General features: G+C 36.4%; 2 protein-coding genes across 8 annotated transcripts; one reads left to right on the top strand and one right to left on the bottom strand.

Annotated features, from left to right (window-relative positions):
- Positions 1-2,119: 2,119 nt before the first annotated feature.
- LOC110782059 (uncharacterized) lies at positions 2,120-8,847 on the bottom strand. 6 transcript variants are annotated; one of them, XM_021986122.2, is made up of 10 exons: positions 8,501-8,847; positions 7,848-7,940; positions 7,218-7,321; positions 6,004-6,791; positions 4,613-5,898; positions 3,501-3,580; positions 3,317-3,412; positions 3,162-3,235; positions 2,851-2,980; positions 2,120-2,361 (listed from the first exon to the last, which is right to left on the bottom strand). In XM_021986122.2, exons 1-10 carry the CDS (start codon positions 8,583-8,585, stop codon positions 2,278-2,280), a joined length of 2,820 nt encoding a protein of 939 aa, XP_021841814.2. In that variant the 5' UTR covers positions 8,586-8,847; the 3' UTR covers positions 2,120-2,277. The 6 variants fall into 6 exon arrangements, with proteins under 6 accessions (XP_021841814.2, XP_056693763.1, XP_056693765.1 ...); XM_056837785.1 differs by having other exon boundaries at positions 7,572-7,940; positions 8,501-8,556; XM_056837787.1 differs by having other exon boundaries at positions 7,032-7,321; positions 7,511-7,940; positions 8,501-8,556.
- Positions 8,848-10,082: 1,235 nt separating this feature from the next.
- Positions 10,083-15,894, top strand: LOC110782058 (calcineurin B-like protein 3). 2 transcript variants are annotated; one of them, XM_021986121.2, is made up of 10 exons: positions 10,083-10,318; positions 12,333-12,406; positions 12,757-12,911; positions 13,255-13,337; positions 13,703-13,762; positions 14,014-14,122; positions 14,524-14,576; positions 15,119-15,199; positions 15,405-15,517; positions 15,636-15,894. In XM_021986121.2, exons 3-10 carry the CDS (start codon positions 12,788-12,790, stop codon positions 15,691-15,693), a joined length of 681 nt encoding a protein of 226 aa, XP_021841813.1. In that variant the 5' UTR covers positions 10,083-10,318; positions 12,333-12,406; positions 12,757-12,787; the 3' UTR covers positions 15,694-15,894. The 2 variants fall into 2 exon arrangements, with proteins under 2 accessions (XP_021841813.1, XP_056693766.1); XM_056837788.1 differs by lacking the exon at positions 10,083-10,318 and adding an exon at positions 10,441-10,463.
- Positions 15,895-18,436: the final 2,542 nt, after the last annotated feature.

The raw sequence follows: 18,436 nt of genomic DNA on the forward strand, positions 1-18,436 counted from the left end.
TTCTTTTTTTTTAAATGAAACCATGCATCTTTATTCTTTTATATATATTTTAAACTTATGACAAGTTAAACAGTTAAACTTGTTATGAGGGTTACAAAATAACCTTTTTACTTTTTCTAATCAAAACCTCAAAATGAGGATGATCACATGGTGGGGGTGAGGAGAAGAAGACAATTCTGGAATGCATGAATCGAAAAGGCTACATATAACCCCTGGGTATGATATCATTGGTTGTGATTGGTTTAGAATTTTAAATTTCATGTCGGGTTGCTATTTTAGATTTAAATTTTACTCTCATGTGGGGTTGATTATGTGAAAACAACCAATGAGAGCCCATGATATGTTACTATTTGATACCCAGAGGGTATATGTATCATCTTCCTGCATGAACGGTCTGCTTCAGTTAGTTGCAATTTCCACATCCTATAAAGGAGTATTCACGACAATTAACTTCTAACTTGAGAATTGATTTTGACACTCTTGAGAAGACAGCACAGACAACTGTGCACTGCTCGCAAAAAGAAGCACCAAAATCAATTATCTTCTAACTTTGGGAATAACTTTAATTACTACTTCATTCGTTTCTTTTTGTTTGTTACGTTTTCCTTTTAGAGTGTTTCACAATATTTTTTTTACGTGAGAGAATCTTTCCTTTTATAAAGTTATTATACTGTCATTTTTTGTGCCAGCTTTTAATTTTAATTGTCCAATTTTTTCAACTCATTAAATTTATTTATAATTTCCTAAGTTTTACTTGGGTTTATTTTATTTTTTAATTAAAAATAAAAGCTGATTTGCACTATATTCAAAGAGACAATAAATATCAGATTTTGGGAAATGAAATCAGGATTAATGATGAAATGTAAAGCATTTTAAAAAAAATATCTTTATTATATATACGTTAATAAACATACAAAAGTCCAAACGTAACAAACAAAAAGAAACGGAGGGGTATTAATCTCTCTAGCTTTCTACCACGGTCTAGTTTATCCTTCTCCATACAAGTTCTCGGACGAGATTTTGAAAAAAAACTTTGATAGACGAGAGGTGGAAACACCGAAAGGGCAGACCAACCTTCCTCCAAGAAGAATTGTGGTATTCCCTCTCCACAGCCAGCGCCAACAGTCTTAGAAGCCCTAACAAGACCGAATCTAAGCAAGTTTCGGTGAAGTTATCTTGCCTTGCGGAATCAGGCATTTCTCTAAAAACTCACATTATTAACGTATGAAGTAGCTTATGCGAAGTGAGGTTGCTCAATTTCAACTAAGTATCGACAGAGTTGGAAGTTGGAACCATCTATTGATAAAGACTACTCCCTCTGTCCCTAATTATTTACCCATGTACAAATAGTGTTTTATTAAGCCTTGGTTGTGTAGAATTGAAGAGACAAAACTGATGGACCAAATTTAATTTATGTAAGCGTAAAAGTGTAGCCCATAAGCTTCTATGGTAATGGGACAATCTTTTAAGAACGGCCTAAAATGACAAATGGGACCCAAAAAAACACACACACAAAGAGTACGTCGTAATTGTACTCCAAAGTGTGTCTTGTTGCAACTCGTAGGGTTAGTGTGACCATGTGATGCATGGAGTATGGTCGTAGTAGCAATAAGAATACTCTCAATCAATCAACAATCTTCCCTTTGGTGAGTACGGATGTAACATGTAAAATCTCCTCCACCAATGATTTGTCATGGACTGCCGTTACCAGCATAGCCATTAGCCCATAGAATTACAAACTGCAAAACAATTCTTGCTCTGTCAGAAATTGCAACACCTTGTAAATTTTGAAGTAACACAGTTAAACTAAAGATGGCTGTGGCCAGGTCGGGCCAGGCTTCGGGTACCTAAACGGGCCAGGCCCACTCGCCTTCGTGCCGTGCCGGACTGGAAATTTCAAAACAGGGTCCAGACCCATGGGCTTTTGTGCCGGATCAGGTCGGACCGTCATGCCTAAGCCTAATTTTACAAAATTTAGCGTGCTTTGTCGTGTTGTGCATTGTCGTGTTTACCCCCAAAAAAATTGTCCCAGGCCCGGCCCAGGACTTCGTGCCCATGCCAGGTCGGGCCGGGCCACAACCATCTTTAGTTCAACAGCGGCCAAGAGAAACACCATATCTATATCAAAATATATTTGCATTAAAAAGTAGGCTGTGGAAAAATTGCCTTACGTTTCAGAGTAACTACAAATCTAAAATCAGGTGCGAAAACTCTTTAATATACAGTGAGCACCAATTACAATGACAACCGCAAGGTACAGTGTGCGGCTTCAAGTCTTTATTTCGTTGGTTTAGTCCAGGTAGTCTCGGATGTGATTGAATTTGCATAGTAAACCTGCTTAGATGAATCATCCCAATATGCCTGAAAATTTTGTACAAATGGCATTAATATTTAACATAATAACCAATAAACCACTTTCTATACAATGTATTTATTAGATATTACTCCGTATCAATCACTTTAGGCTTTATTCTATTTACCTTGTTTTCACTTATTTCAGGAAAAATAAGTTCAAATAAGATAAATTTAGGGAAAATAAGGGATGAACAAGTACGATTTATAACTAAAATAAGTTTTGATAATTTCGGTTAAGTACAGATAAGATGAGTTCACGAAAAATAAGTGAAAATCAGGTGAATAAAACGCACCCTAATTATAAATCATAGTAAACCAATCCACAGAAATTATGTTAGACACGCACTAAGCCATATTTGCAACAACTTGAATACGAAGCGAAGATGGACTCCATTTTAAAATCAGGCACACCATCCAGAGAATTAGCAAAAACACAACAGCAAACCAACATAAATCTCCAAAGCTGAATTCAGAGATAAGTGTAAATGACATTACCTGCCACCCAGGAGAAAGATCTTTAGAAAGTTCACTTAAATCAGGTTGCTTGGACCCATCATCTGCGCTGTCTGAGGTTGTCCCCCCAACAGCTTCTTTCTTAGCTCTCCTGCGCTTCACACGTTCACGCCTGTGTAGTATCACCAAATAAGAACAGGACTTGCAAATCAGATAAAGAATTACAACATATTCAACAGAAACAGCTGATACTTTCCCCTCAAAAGGAAAAAAAAAACTGATACTAGGTATGTGGATTTGACTATTTGAGAACTTTATAAGAGCATTGTCCTAGCATGTAAAGGCTTGCTCACCAATCACCACCAAGCGGTTGGAAATTAGCATTTTCTTTAGCCTCCCCACTTGCAATCTGCTGAGCGCGCCATCCCTGCATTCAAATCAACAGTTTAGCTTGACATTACTCCCTTATACAGCATACCACAAAAATAAGAGAACATCCAATCATTACCTCAATCTCTCGTTGTCTCTTCTTTTCAAGAATTTCCAACGGAGTTATACATTCCTCTTTCTCCTCTTCCCGTAACTCCTCTTTTGCAGCTTTCCACTGATAAATGAAATATACACAACATTATGAATTCATTATCTTCATCTATGAACTAGAATGTTAATGAAGAATGATCGTATTAAGTTACCTTGTCCACCAAACCAGATACTTTCTTGTTAGATCTTAAAGAAGAAGTCACAGAAACCTTTGGCTTTTTCATTCGTGAAACTGCAATTGAAAAAAAAAAGTGTCATTGCTCAACTGCTCAAAACCCTGAATTATGGACTCTCCAAGCATAACATTGTAGACAAACAACATATAAATTACCAACATTAAAATTCATCGTTGCAGGGTATGGGAAGGTCCTGCAGTATACACAACCTTGCCTACCCTAAATCAGTACAAAGCAGTAAAGCAACTATTTCCAAAAAAAAACACCCAGGTCTTTAAAAAAAAAAAAAACATTCTCCAAGGGAAAAAAAAGTCAGGATCGCACTGTATGACCGTACCAATCAAGTTGCAAAAACATTTTTCTCTAAGAAAAATGTGAGGAAGGGATACAAAGATAATTATTTCCAATTTACGACTACCATTCCAAGTTGCACAATAAAGAAAAACATTTTAGAAGTACAGTAAACATGTATGGCCTTCTGCATCCTCTTCAAATAAATAAAATAAAATAAACAGGAAAGAGCAAACCCTTGATTAAAGATGCTAATCATTCAACCTTGTCGTCAACAATCTCGAATTGTCCCACTATGTTTGACCAACTAGCTATTTCGAGACATCCCAAAACATTGTCCTCTTTGGTTAATAAATATCAATTCATCGAACCAACTTTCTTAATTACCACTGGATGAATTTCTTTTTTTAGACTCTATAATATTTTGTGAGAAATCAGTTAAATAAAACCTAGATCAGAAGGAATATATGCTGACCAGTCTACACGAAAAAAAGATCATATCCTCTCCCTTTATCCTCTCATAACCATTTGAAACAGGGAACTGCTCAGAGTGCTCACAGTTCCACACTCTAGAGTTCATAATATTTGACTTACATTATTCATTTTTACCGTAGGTTCTATTGATTCAATTAGCTCACCGAAAAAACAAAGAATGGAGCATAAATAGCAGTTCCTATGTGAGGTCTACCAACTATCTTAATTGGAACATTTATGTTGCTAAAGAGACCAGACCACAGTTTCTTGCAATTTACTACAAAACCCTTAAACAATCGTTGTGAACAGAGAAGAGAGACTACCTTTGGACTGCACCTTTGAGACTGCAGCAGATGCATCAGAAACAGCATCAGATGTACTAGTAACCGTAGCACAAGTTGCACTAGCACTGTAAGAAGGAAGTGAAACATATTCTTTTGTCGATACAGTTGCTGGAGCAGATACTGCTATAAAAGCTGAAGAGAACTGAGTAGGGGCAATATCTGTCTCCGCACCAGGGATAAGAGGATCTACGAACTGTTTCGGCAAAGAAGATGCAGCCTGGAAGTTAGATGGACCTATAGTACTGGCCATATGAACTACTGGCAATGTCCCGTTAATGCCATAGTACACGGCAGAGTCAACAGAATTCAGCACTGGGGTGGATTGAGCAATTGAGGCGGCAGCATAATAAGCTTGGGGAGTGAGAGTTGCTATCTGATTTGCACCAGCCTGATCATGAAAACTAGTGCCTACCGATTCCATAACTGTGTTTCCATAGCAGTTCACACTAGGGTCTATATAAGTATTATTGTATTGTTGACTATAGATGGATGTCAGGGGTTCCGGTTCAGATGGGGGTGGAAATTGAGACTCGGGAGGCTCATCGGATGGAGGAGGAGGAATCCCCTCGTCTGGTGGGGGTGGGGGAATCCATTCCTCCTCTGGGGGAGGTGGAATAAAAAAATCGCTTTCAGGTGCCAAGGAAATCCCTGCCACTGAAGCATTAGTCTGAAGTAATTCCCCTGACGGGGCTACCAGTTGATCTCCAATACCAACAACACTTTCCCTTGCAGGACTTTGATCTTCAACTTCCATGTCAATATCCATGTCCACGTCTTCATTAGCTTGAATCTCGGTATTTGGGCTTGCTTTGCCATGAACTGCAGCCTCGTCAATTTCTTTATTAGTTTTATGCACATGAGGCTCTTGTGGAGAAGTTAGTTGAACATTTACGATGGCATCATCTGAAGCGTCATCATGTACAGCTTTCTCAACCATCACTGATGTATCCACATTATGCACAGAATCAACATGATTTTCAGGAGACAGCTTTCTCATATTTGCATCCTCGTTAACTTCCCCTCCAACTTCCAGAATTGCCTCCTTCCTTTCAGTGGAAGCATGCAACACACTAACATTATTGTACTGGTACCCAGTTTCACTGTTGATAGCATTTTCAAGCTGATTCAGCCGTGTTTCTGAATGCATCCAAAATGGAACCAACGACAAGCCATAGGGTAAAAGACACCCGATATCAGAAAGACGAATTTCAATTTCCAACATATATTTGGATAACCAACCATGTTCAACTGAGTCAACCCCTGACCTGAAATAATTAACAACACAAAAAGGACATTAACTTAAGAACCAAAAAATAATAATTACACTGTGAGGCAAACTTAGGGTTAAAACAAACACATTAGTATCCTACCTTTGTAGCAACTTCAGTCTCTCCAGCAACGCTTCCCCCTTTTTCACAAGGTGTGAAGGGAGATCAACTGCCCCATGTTCTGTGGTTAATGCAATCTGATCATGTCCCTCGTAACTACCAGCAGCTAAATTTCCACCACTAGCATTTAACTGTGCAGAAAAAGAATAGTTCCCAAGAGTAGAAGCTTCATAAGGAAGCGCACCAACCGCAGAGAAGCCCCCCAAATACTGACTTCCATCAACTCCACTTTGCTCAAGAGGTTGACTCGACAGGACTCCTGATTCATACATGGTCTTCATATCTGAAATTTCACCAGTGTACCCTACACCTTGACTGGCTGAAAATTCATCCAGATTCACCCCAAAAGAAACTGGAGGAGCCGCACTCACTTTCATTTCTGCCCCCAAATTTTCAAGCTCATTGGGCAATGCAGCACCCTGGCCCAAACTTTCAGGTACATCCCATGAAGTTTCTCCAGTGACGGTGTTCCAGTAATAGTACCGGTTACTCTCTTCATGCAATACCATTTTCCATGTGGAACTTATGCCTTCAGTAATTTTAGTATCAGAAGCCACAATCACATGGTCTTTGTTCTCAATGTCAACTTTATGATCTTTCTCGTCCAAACTAACCATATTATTCCTCTCAGCATCAGCCTCTGCTATCGGTGAAGCACTAGCTGACACAGACTCTTCCCCTACGTCCAAATTGTGTGTTGGTTGAGAAGAATGGTCCTCAATATCAACAATTTCTCCCTCTTCAAATGGCTCGTGGGAAGAGCTTTTAGCCTGTGAAAATGTGACAGGAGTCGAAAGACAGATTTAGGAAGTTCATTAATTAAATCACTCAGACCCAAATATGTAGACTGGAAGTTTGGAACAGAAACTACTTCCCCATGCTTTATTTCATGGTTGAATACTAACTTCAAACAAACACCAACCCCACAAAGGCTTAACAACTATTGGGAATAAAAGGGTCTTGTAAGTCAATTTCCTAATTTGAAGGGAGAAAAGCATCGGAATACTTACGGTAAATACAGTCAAGAGTAAATATTGCTTCCCGGCAGAAGAATGCCATTTAACTATTCCCCAACACGAAGTAGTATGTAACATTATATCTTCTAAAAAGCACAGGAGTTCAAGTTTGGTATAAAAGTTTTATAGGTCATGCTCAAAGTTCAAGCTCAGCATGCTAGGTAAACAGTTAACAGTAACCTGTTTATCATCATCGGAGTTAGTAGCTGCTTCATTTGATCCATCATCCAATTCATCATCGCTATATTGACCAAGGAGTGATAGAGGGTTCTCTTGTGGTTGACCTGAAACACAATTTCAAGAAATTATAAACTTGTGCGACACTTTCACAATTCTAACAATACAGGACATCTCAAAAACATTCAGGGGTAACAGAGATATGGAAGAGGTAAACGTCCAAAAGTGAGCAAATGATGTTCAAACAGCTCAAAACGGACTAGCATAAGAGCACTTATAATCTGTTCACCACCAACCTGATATACATCAAGAAATGTCAGCAAGGTGTGATATTAATGAAGTGAGAGATATACGAACCGAAGAGAATATTTCCCGTGCAATTCTCCATAATGCTGCGATGCTGCCTGAAACAGCATTAAATGTAGGAAGACATTCACTGAATCACTATGGCAGGACAGGGCTGATCTCACCAGTGAATGTTCCTAACACCACAGCCACTCTACATTCTGAAAACAGATACTTGGAAGGAAAAGCAATATTTCTTATATCAAAAACCCATATTCCATGAAGACAATTCCCGTATACTCATGCCTTCTTTACAAAATCCTTTTGAAGAAATCCGACAGAACCCACCTGAAGAAGAGGGTGAATTGGGCAACTCCAGATCATGTTTGCTGTCCACATCGTTTCCACCATCATCTTTTGCGGAGGTGCCACCCAAATCTCCTAATTAATTAACCACCATGAACAAATTAAAAGAAAGGAAATTTTCCGAACTTAAGATAACACAAACTAAAATCAAATCTTAAATTTCTTTATCTTAGCTGTGTATAATTATCAAACAATTGAAACAAAAACAAAAGGCAAAACTAGTTCTTTAACTTAGAAAACAACTCAATTGAAAAATCAAATAACTAACTAAACCAGTTCTTCAAAAATCCACCAACTTACCTAAAATCCACTACATTATCATTATCATTACCCCATTGCCTCAAAGAGGCTCCCGCAAGAAGCAAATTAGTAATAATTCGTTCTTACAATGCAAATTACAATTGTTCTGCAATTCTAACCCTAAGTTCAAAAAAAAAGTTCAACAAATTGAACTCAATACAATACACGGCCATCGGCTAACTATAAGGAGCTAAAAGCAGAAATATTAAGCATCAACTAAACATTAATAACACTGATTGGTACATAATAAGCAATAATAATTGCTAAAAGTAAGCAAATCATCTTAGTCTTATACGAAGTAATTCAAACCCTAGTAGAGAGAAAATAACAAGTACCAGAGGGTTCAGCGAAAAGATCGAGCTTAACTCTGCGACCGGCACCAATCTTCGATGCTAATCTCCTCTCCTTCCTCTTCCCCATCTCAATTTGATTTCTTCACCCTGAGATTCTTAATCTTCTTCAAATTGTTCGAAAAATTTGCCAAGAAATTGGAAAATTCGAAATTTAGAATTAAAAATCTGAAATTAGACGAAGATAATTGGGGGAAGCGAATGAACCCTAGAAATTATTTATCGACGTATATTAATTTGGCGCTTTCAAGTGCAGTTGATTTTATTTGTTTCGGATGTGATTGTTGAAGCTTTATATGAAGCCCTGTGAATTTTGGGGCGGTGTTCTAACCGGGTTGGAATATGTAATTGTAGATTTGTAGCTTTTGTAGGCCAGTTCTGATACTAAGGGCCAAAAGCCCACTCTCACCTAGAAGGCTTGTACCATGTCTCGTGTCGAGCCCGTGTCTTTTGGGCCTGGAAGCTTTTCAAAACATTGGCTCAAGCCCGGCCCGGCCTGGCCCAACCCAAATCCATGTACCATATGTCATGCTTTCGTGCCTAAATTGAATTACATACAATTCATTATGCTTTGTCGTGTAGTGCGTTGTTTCGTGTTTATCTTTTGAAAAATACGTTGTTCAGGATGTGTCGTGCTTTTCGTGTTGGGACGTATTGGTCTGATCCAATGACCTATTTACTTCATAGCGTAAGTAGGGGAAAGAAATATTAAACTATTGTTTAGAATTTTAGATTATTATCTTTTTGACAAATCATATTGTGAAATGGTCTTGAAAATGACCTTAAAGAAGATCAAGGAGATCAAAAGACTTCTCTGTACTTCATAATTTCTAAATAAACTCTTTAGATAATTGAAGGGATACTTTTGAACAGCTAATCATAACTTGATTACATAGTAGTTTTGATATCAAATCAAGGTACAATGTATTACATGAAAAGATAAACCACAAGCATTATAACCACGAGTTTGATAGCAATATACTATAGCAATATGCCAATATAAAATAAATTATTTACTGATACTCACCCTTTACCATAGGTAATAGGTCGTTAATGTTCACAATACTCCGTATAAGTCAATACACCGGCGTATCACTTCCGAACTTTCCTACTTCCCGCACTAATCACATGACTGTAACTGTATATGATTAAATACATCTCATATCGAGCAAGTTTAGTGCTAACGACGGCTAACTAATTCCCTTTGTTGTTCAACCACTTCACTATTACCTAATCACCAAGAAGGCAAGAATCCATATTGATTTGGTATATGTACACTACTTACGATAGGTAACGGATCACCAACACTAAACTATAAGTTAATGGCCATATCATATTAATCCTTTTTAGTTTTATAGTTTTCGCGCTAATCACGTAATTATAAGTCTGCAATCATATAAATTAAATCAAATATATCGTATATCGCATATCGCATATCGGTCCGGTTGAGTGATATGGATGGCTAACTAGTTTCCTTTGCTATCCAAACCGCCAAAAGGCAAGAATCCATATTCATTTGGGATTCATCTCTTAAATTGTGCAAACAATCGTACACCCCCATTATTCCATTAACCATTGCCGGCCCTCAATGATTTCAACCAAATCAACATTATAAAAGATGAACATGGTCAATCTCAAGCAAAAATACCCTAAATTATTTTATTAAAAAAATAAACAAGGCACTACCATCCTCTGTCTCTCTCTACTTAGCTGTCTGTTGCGCCTCTCTTTCTCTCTCCTTTCCCCCCTCCCTCTCTCTCTCTATCTGTCCTACCTGTCTGCGAGTTTCTGCTGCATCGGAAGGTGAGCTTTTTCTATCTCGTCATCTATCTTTCTTGTAATTGTTGTTGATTTTTCTGGGTTGATTGAATTATAGAGATTGAATTGTTTGTTTTGAAGTTCTGGGAATTGTGGGAAGATCAGAATTGTTGGTTTTGTTTCGTTAATTGTAAGAATTACTGAATTTTGATGAACTCTTTTGAAGTTTCATTTCATCGATCATTTTTATAATTGTCATGAAATTGGTTAAGATTGGATCTTGAATTTGTTGATTAGAGCTCTCTGGAATTCTGGGTTTTTGCTCTTGAATCGTTTCTGAAACGGGGTTTCTTTTTTATTATTATTTATGACATTTTTTTAATTGATGCAATGATTTATGCTTTGATTGACACAGAATGTAGTATCTTTTGTCAGACATTCAGATTCTTTGTTATAAATCCTTATTTTTTATATATATAAATTATTTATCTTTGTTGTGTTTGAATGAAAATGTGCAATACTGCTAAGAGTGTAGACACCATCTGGAATGGCTGGAAAGAGTTAGGTTTCCCCCTTTCCGTTCAGTGTGTTGGGGGTGGATTAATGTTTTGAAAGGAGGTGGGATAGTTATTTATGATGACATTGATGCTGAATTGCTGATACACTAAATGTAGGAGAGTTTCAGAAGATAATGGTTTACATGGAGATGTTTTTTAAGGTAAGGAATTATCGATCAACGGAAAAAGGGAATTAAGTCATTGAAGGGGGCTTCGGAATCTTCTTAGATTGCTTTTGGGTTGAAAGCTCTGACTAGAATATCAGAATCTGAATACAATTCTTTTAATTTTTTAAATGTTGTGACTCAATTCCTTCTGAATTGCTTACTCATTGGGATTCAATTCTAAAATTTCAATATCGGAGTTGGTGTTGGCACCAGCATGAAGTCACATCACCAATGAAGTTGAGGGAGGTGGTAAACACTTAGCCAATAAAGATTTAACATAGGAAAGAGAATAAAATGGAGGTTGTCTGTCGAAGGGAACAACAAGTGCAGATTTAGGAGCTAGTGTATGAAATTCCAGATATTAAATGCATCATTAAGGAGCTAGTGTATGAACATAGTGACCAATCATGATAAGAGCCAAACCTAATCCTGAAAGAGAAGCACATTAAAGAGGAAAGAAAAAACAACTCTATACACCAAATCCCTCTACTAGCAGATCTGCTTCTAAGGATTTTGTTCCCTGCCGTAGAACATTGTGACTGAGAGATAAAGATTGTGATGAATAAGTGAACTCTATAAAAGGGTCCGGGGATAATTTTGGATAACTTATGCTTAGAAGGTACAATTGTCCGGCACTCTCATAAGTATTCTGTTTGGAAATGTGAGAGGATGAATGGATATGGAACCCCTCTTTGTATAGACTCAACCTAACGTACTGCATCTATTTTTTGAACGAGAACTTTCAGTGTTTAGTTCACTGCTAATGTCCCGGAAAGGTATTTACCCCACGTAGGCTGAGATGATCATTCTGCGTCATTCTGCTACCCAAGCATAATGTAAGATGAGCAATGTCTGCTGACAAGATAGTTTTTGGTGATGTAGGATTAGCAAAGTATATCTGTTATTGATGAGAATAGATGGGGAGTGTGAGAAATAACCGCGAGAGAGATCAATCAAGATGTTCTGTACTCTGTAAAGAGCTGATTGTGTAATACTGTATACTGTAATTAAAAACGCGTGTTATAACTTACAGTAAAGTTAGAATTTACTTCAGTAAACATTCTTTCTTTGGGCATCCTCTTTTCTATTGTCTATCTGATGTGGTTGATGGATGTGATTGACAATAGATGGGGAGTGAGAGAAATTACCTTGAGAGAGATCAATCAAGATGTTCTGTACTCTGTAAAGAACTGATAGTGTAATACTGTAATTAAAAAGGCGTGCTATAACTTACAGTAAAGTTAGAATTTACTTCAGTGAACATTCTTTCTTTGGGCATCCTATTTTTGATTGTCTATCTGATGTGGTTGCTGGATGTGTTGATTTTTGGAACAGATCAGTTGGAGAGCTCTAACGTGTAATATCGTATACAACTGAACTCAACAGAAGTATTTGGAAATGGTCAACAGGTACGTTATAGCATTTAGCGAACATTAATTTTGGTAGATGCTAATGAATGATGCTAATTTCTGTGGTAATTTTTTTCCTCCCTTTATTATCTCTTTTCTTCATCAATTTCCATTACAATTCATTCTTACCTTAGACGTGATATAGAGTGGTTAGGGAAATTTATAAATTAATTACCATGGACATTGGCATGGGATATTATTTACAAAATTGCATACAATTTTGTTACCTTTATCTTCATTTATTACTGTCTACCAAATAGGAGTTGTACGTGTTTTGTTTCTGGTAGAATGTTTATACCAATCCAACGCAACGTTTTTTATTTATTGACATTTGGCTTAAAATCCAACAGGTATGGAGATTTTTGATGTGCAGCAAATATCATGGTGCAGTGTATAGATGGAATTCAGCATTTATTTCTTTCCCTTTTGCGATGTTGTGAAATTGATGGTTCTAAACCACCCCGAGGTCTTGAAGATCCTGAGCGTTTAGCGAGGGAGACTGTCTGTAAGAAACTATGGACTTGTGTCTGAAGTTTTGTGAATTATTAAAATATTTCACTGTACTGTGGTTGGTATAGTTAAGCTTTTATGATCACTATTCAATATTCACTAACAAATACAGTAACCAAGTATTCAGAGATTCATATCATATGGTAGTCTTTACTTATCCTTCATAACCCTAGGGAAAATGAATATATAGTAAAATAATAGAAAATGACGTGTAAGAAATCTTTGCGATTAAAAAAGGCTGTGTATGAATTATTATTACTACTGTTTACCACAATGTGATCTTGTTATAAAATCTGGTATAATGTTTTCTTAAATGAGTTAAATCTTCTCCAATGCAGTTAGTGTGAGCGAGATAGAGGCACTTTATGAGCTTTTTAAAAGAATCAGCAGTGCTGTGATTGATGACGGTCTCATTCAGAAGGTTTGTGCACCTTATGTTTGGAGGCTGTATTTCATTCTTTGTCTTTGTTGTTCATTCTGTGAAATTGTTTCTGGAATAATCAACTATTGTTAAACCTTGAAGAGCTATGATGTTCTCTATGCGGTCACCACTACTACAAGATTTTTCTATTAATGAGTTGTGTATAGAAATATCCTTAAAAGCCTTGAGTGGAACCTAAAGAAAAATTGAATCTAAAAATATCACTAGAAGAAAAAAATGTACATATACATAATACCGATGTCCCGTGAATCATGATAAAAAGCTATTGGCTTTATATTTTATTTTTATTTTTAATATTTTGCCTTTTAATAAGCATCTTTGGTGCGATACTTTGTACTTTGCAGGAAGAATTTCAATTGGCATTGTTTAGGACAAACAGAAGGGAGAGCTTGTTTGCTGATAGGGTAAGTCCTTTGTGTGAAACTGAAGGTACCTCTGCAGTATATTTCTTCGTGGCATGAAAGTAAAACATTGCTAACCATGGACTGTAAAATACTCTTCCTTAAACAATATTGTGCTTCGTTCCTGTTCAATGTGAAGCTGCATGAGGATTGAGGACTTTTTCTTTCCTTGCCGAGTTCTAAGTTTTCTGACCTATTAGTTGATACTTGTCATAGTATTCTCGGAAATGCCAACTATTGTCTATTTTCTGCAGGTCTTTGACTTGTTTGATACAAAGCATAATGGAGTTTTAGGTTTTGAGGAGTTCGCTCGTGGACTCTCTGTATTCCATCCACAAGCTCCCATCGAACAGAAAATCGATTGTATGTCTCTGGCTCTGTGAATGCTTGTTTATTTGTTGTCCTTCCAATTCTAAATTTGAGAACATTAGGGGTCATAATAAGCATGAAGCCCAAAAGGCGTATGTTATATAGTTTTGCTATTCAACACCACCGATCTAGGGAATAGGGATCAATAACTTCCCGAAAACATGTCAATATCAGATGGCTATTGATTTTTCTTGTACATTGCACCCTATTCTATAGCATTATAATGATACTTTTCATTCGCATTAGCTCTCTTCCAGTTCTCTGTGATTTGTTGAATGGTCAAGTAGCGCAAAATTATGAAAGGAGGGGGTATGCCTTTTCTGTGCACTTTTATACGTCAACAGTTGTTCTTGTGTGAGTCTATTAACACAAACTTACCTGTTTTAATTTTGCAGTTTCTTTTAAGCTATATGATCTCAAGCAACAAGGCTACATTGAGAGGGAGCAGGTGAGTTGTAATTCCTGTTATAAATATTGTCGAGCTGGATATGGGTTAGTGATTGACGCAAAATTAACCATTATGTGCCTGTGAACATGACACATTCATTCATTAAGTTCAGCAAGGATTCTAAACTCATTGTACAAAATGAGTTGTTCGTAGCTAACTCAGTCTTGGACCAGCTCTAGTTGACATGCGTGATTATTGCAAAATTCCATGTTGTAAATCCATCTATAACTCATTTTGCACCTGTAACAGAAAATCAGAATAATCACTTCTCTTGTCCAATTTGCAATATCAAAGATAGAAAATTACTGACTCGCCTTTACTACTTTTTTTTTTTTTTGGTGCTAATGAGCCACAAGGGCAATATAATTACAAATGGGGGTGGGGGGATTTGAACCTGAGACCTATCGTACACAGGCCCTCGGTCTTAACCACTAGGCCAAAACTTCATTGGTGGCAACTGTTATTGTCTAGTATTATCTTGGTTTGTCTCCGAGGTAAGTAAGTGTTCTTACTTTGACATGTTTTTTAACTTTTTTATACAGGTGAAGCAAATGGTTGTGGCCACATTAGCTGAAACTGGTATGAATCTTGCAGACCATGTCATAGAAGAAATCATCACCAAGGTGCTATATCAAACCCTCCCTTTGACTACTTTTATGGGTTCATTTGATATTGTCAACACTCTTATGAATTTTGCAGACCATGTCATAGAAGAAGTTTGTTGCAGACATTCATCTTTGACCTGTTATTTGTCATTTACATATTCCGACTTTAATTGCTGTAAAAAAAATGTCATAAACTTCAATTTATTCCTGGTTCTATGTGCAGACCTTTGCTGAAACAGATACCAAACAAGATGGTAAGATTGACAAAGAAGAATGGAGAACCCTTGTCTACCGACATCCATCTCTGTTGAAGAACATGACCCTTCAATATTTGCAGTAAGTCCGAACAATTGCTAGGTTCATAGTTTTAGATTTTGATTGTTGGACAAGTGAATAACAGAAATGTCATTATTGGTTTTTCCTGAATCCTGATGTTTTTATTCGTGTTTGGCAGGGAAATTACAATTACATTTCCGAGCTTTGTGTTCCATTCTCAAGTTGATGATACCTGAGTTCCATTCCAGTTTTGATCTTTGGATCGTCGTTTCATCTTGTTTATTTTATTGATTGATTTTGCTTTTACCAGACGAATATTCAGCATGGGTTTTTTTCCTTTGTGGAACCCTTTTGTACAGACTGCAGAGGTTCTTGCTTCACAAACTCTTATGAATTATGATTAGCTTTCAAATAATGTAATTTCTTTCTTTTGCATACTTGTTCTCTGTTGTGTTCTTTTTAACCCTTCTTTGAGTCTTGAGAACGGACAAACCATAATTCGTTGTTTCAAGCTAAAGCAAACTACCTTGTTTGAACCAAAGTTTTGGCCCTTAGATCCTTGTTGCTAGTTGTTGAACAAAAGTTGTTTTACCGTGTATTTTTTGGCGACAAAGGTTGCAAAATTTTAAGAACATAATGTTACCAAGTTATATTGTTCATTCTTGTGTTACTTGTGTTCTATAACCTGCAACATTTTTGGCCATAACGAATAGGATCTTTTCATATTTATCACCTTTTAGATTTCGAGTTTTTGTATTTACCCCTTATAAAATATAATTTTATATTTACCACCTTAATTTTATGAAAAATTTCGTAGTCACCACTTTTTAACAAATATCATTCGATTTTTCATCCATGTGAAGCCACTTAACCAACTTCTTTAATTTTCCTCCTCTTTCATCAGGTTTCCCAGGTTTCCCAGGTTTCCAATTCAAAAAGTTAGTTAAATAGGGTTCACATAGATTGAAAGTTAGATGAAAACCGTTAAGAAGTGGTGAATTTAAAACATTTCATAAAATTTATGTGGTAAATATGAAATTACATTTTATAAGGTCGTAAATACAAAAACCCGCAACTTAAAGTGTAGTAAATATCAAAATATCCTAACAAAATAAGTAAACATTGTATTAATATTTGAAACAATTGTGAGACTCGAAAAAGGTCAAATTTCCTAAGAGCATGATCAACCACAAGTCTTAAGATATGAGTTGTGCTGACATGGTATATGATTCATCGGTCTTAAGATCAGACGTATAGAAATTGTAGCATTGAAGTAGACAAGTCTTATCAAAGTCTTAAAGTGAATCTTGAAAAATTTAAGACTCAACTTAAGACTTGGTATGTGAGTTAAATTAAATAATAAAATGATATTTTACATAAATTTACAAGTCTTAAATGATTTAATAGGTGAAGACTAAATTTGATTGAACAGTCTTAAACAATAATTTAATTATTTAATATTAATGAAATGCTGACATGTCAAATGAAGAAAATCTTAAGACAAGACCCCCTTGATCTTGCTCTAATGCTTTACTTAGAATCCGAGAAACCACCGAAGGATATTGAGTGGTTTTGGTGGGAGAAAACAAGTGAAAATTTGGCGTAAGTGAGATTGGTCGGAGGGAGAAACAATGATCCTTTATCAAAATAAGTGTTCCAAGTATTAAAAAAATGACGAATATTTAAGAACGAAGGAAATACACAATATTTACCCAACCAATTCTACACGTTCATGGATGGTCACCCCACAGACCCTAATTACATATTTCGTCTATGATACAAGTAATAGCAAGTAGCTTCTGAGCAGCATATAATAACTTGGGATTAGCATATGATAACGGACAATTAAGATTCTTTTGTACTTCATGTGCAGTTCCAGCTAGATGGCTATACCCAAAGTTTTTGCAGAATGGATATGATTCTGTATAACTAGTTGGCCAAACAAATATTTCCTCCGTCTTTTAATACTCGCAACGTTTGGACTTTTGCCACTATTCATATAATCTACTTTGACTATTCTTAGTGTTTTTTATATAAGATAAAACTATTTTTACAAAATATAGGATCAAAATACAAAATGTAATTTCATTTACCTCAACAGCGATGTCACCCCTTATCTTCAAACAATCATGAAACATTAATCGGTTCAAAGAACAATCACCAAATTTGAACAAAACTTGACCAGCGAGTCTACACGCAAAAGACCAATAAATATCACATGCATGAAGAGAATTTAAGATATAAATGATCAAAGTTGTACATTGGCATGCGTGAAACTAAGGAACGTTGCGAATATTAAAAGACGGAGGAAGTATGAGATTTTTTTTTTTAAAAAAAAAAAAAGTATGCTGCTGGACTTTGAACGCGCAGCCTCTCAGTTTCAACATTATCAGCATCTTTTCATGTTTTGAGCATCTTTACACTGCTATTCTTCTTAACAAGTTACTCAAAACAACTCCAAAGCTTCTTTCTGTCTACCAATCTACTGAAGCAGCTTCTTGCATGATCACAACAAGTTTCCCATCTTCAGACGTTGCACATTGGCCTAATGCAACCTCAACGCGGTCAATATATCTCAAATGTTCTTCAATGGTGAGTATCTTTGATAGGGACTCAGCACACACTTGGGCTCTGGCACGGAGAAGCCTTTGTCTTGTCAGGGAACTTCAGCATATTCTCCTAGCACATCCTATTTAACTCTGCATATATTTTAAACACAAAAAAATTGGTTACCTCAATTCCTTGACTAGTTTGCCAAATGCTAGCACACCTTAAAAGGACGGACAAAAGAAGAAAAATAACTATACAAGGAACAAGTGCTACTGCTGAAAAATAACTACAGATAGAACAGAAATATTAAAAAGATGGAAAGAAATTAAACCTACCACTTACTAGCTTAGTCAACTACCTCCAACTTGGATAGTTGGATCCCTCACTGCCCTCTGCATCTAACAAGTGCTGGCATGTCAACATCAGTTT

The sequence above is a fragment of the Spinacia oleracea genome, chromosome 2, assembly GCF_020520425.1.
Source record: "Spinacia oleracea cultivar Varoflay chromosome 2, BTI_SOV_V1, whole genome shotgun sequence".
In the NCBI taxonomy this organism is placed as follows: domain Eukaryota; kingdom Viridiplantae; phylum Streptophyta; class Magnoliopsida; order Caryophyllales; family Amaranthaceae; genus Spinacia; species Spinacia oleracea.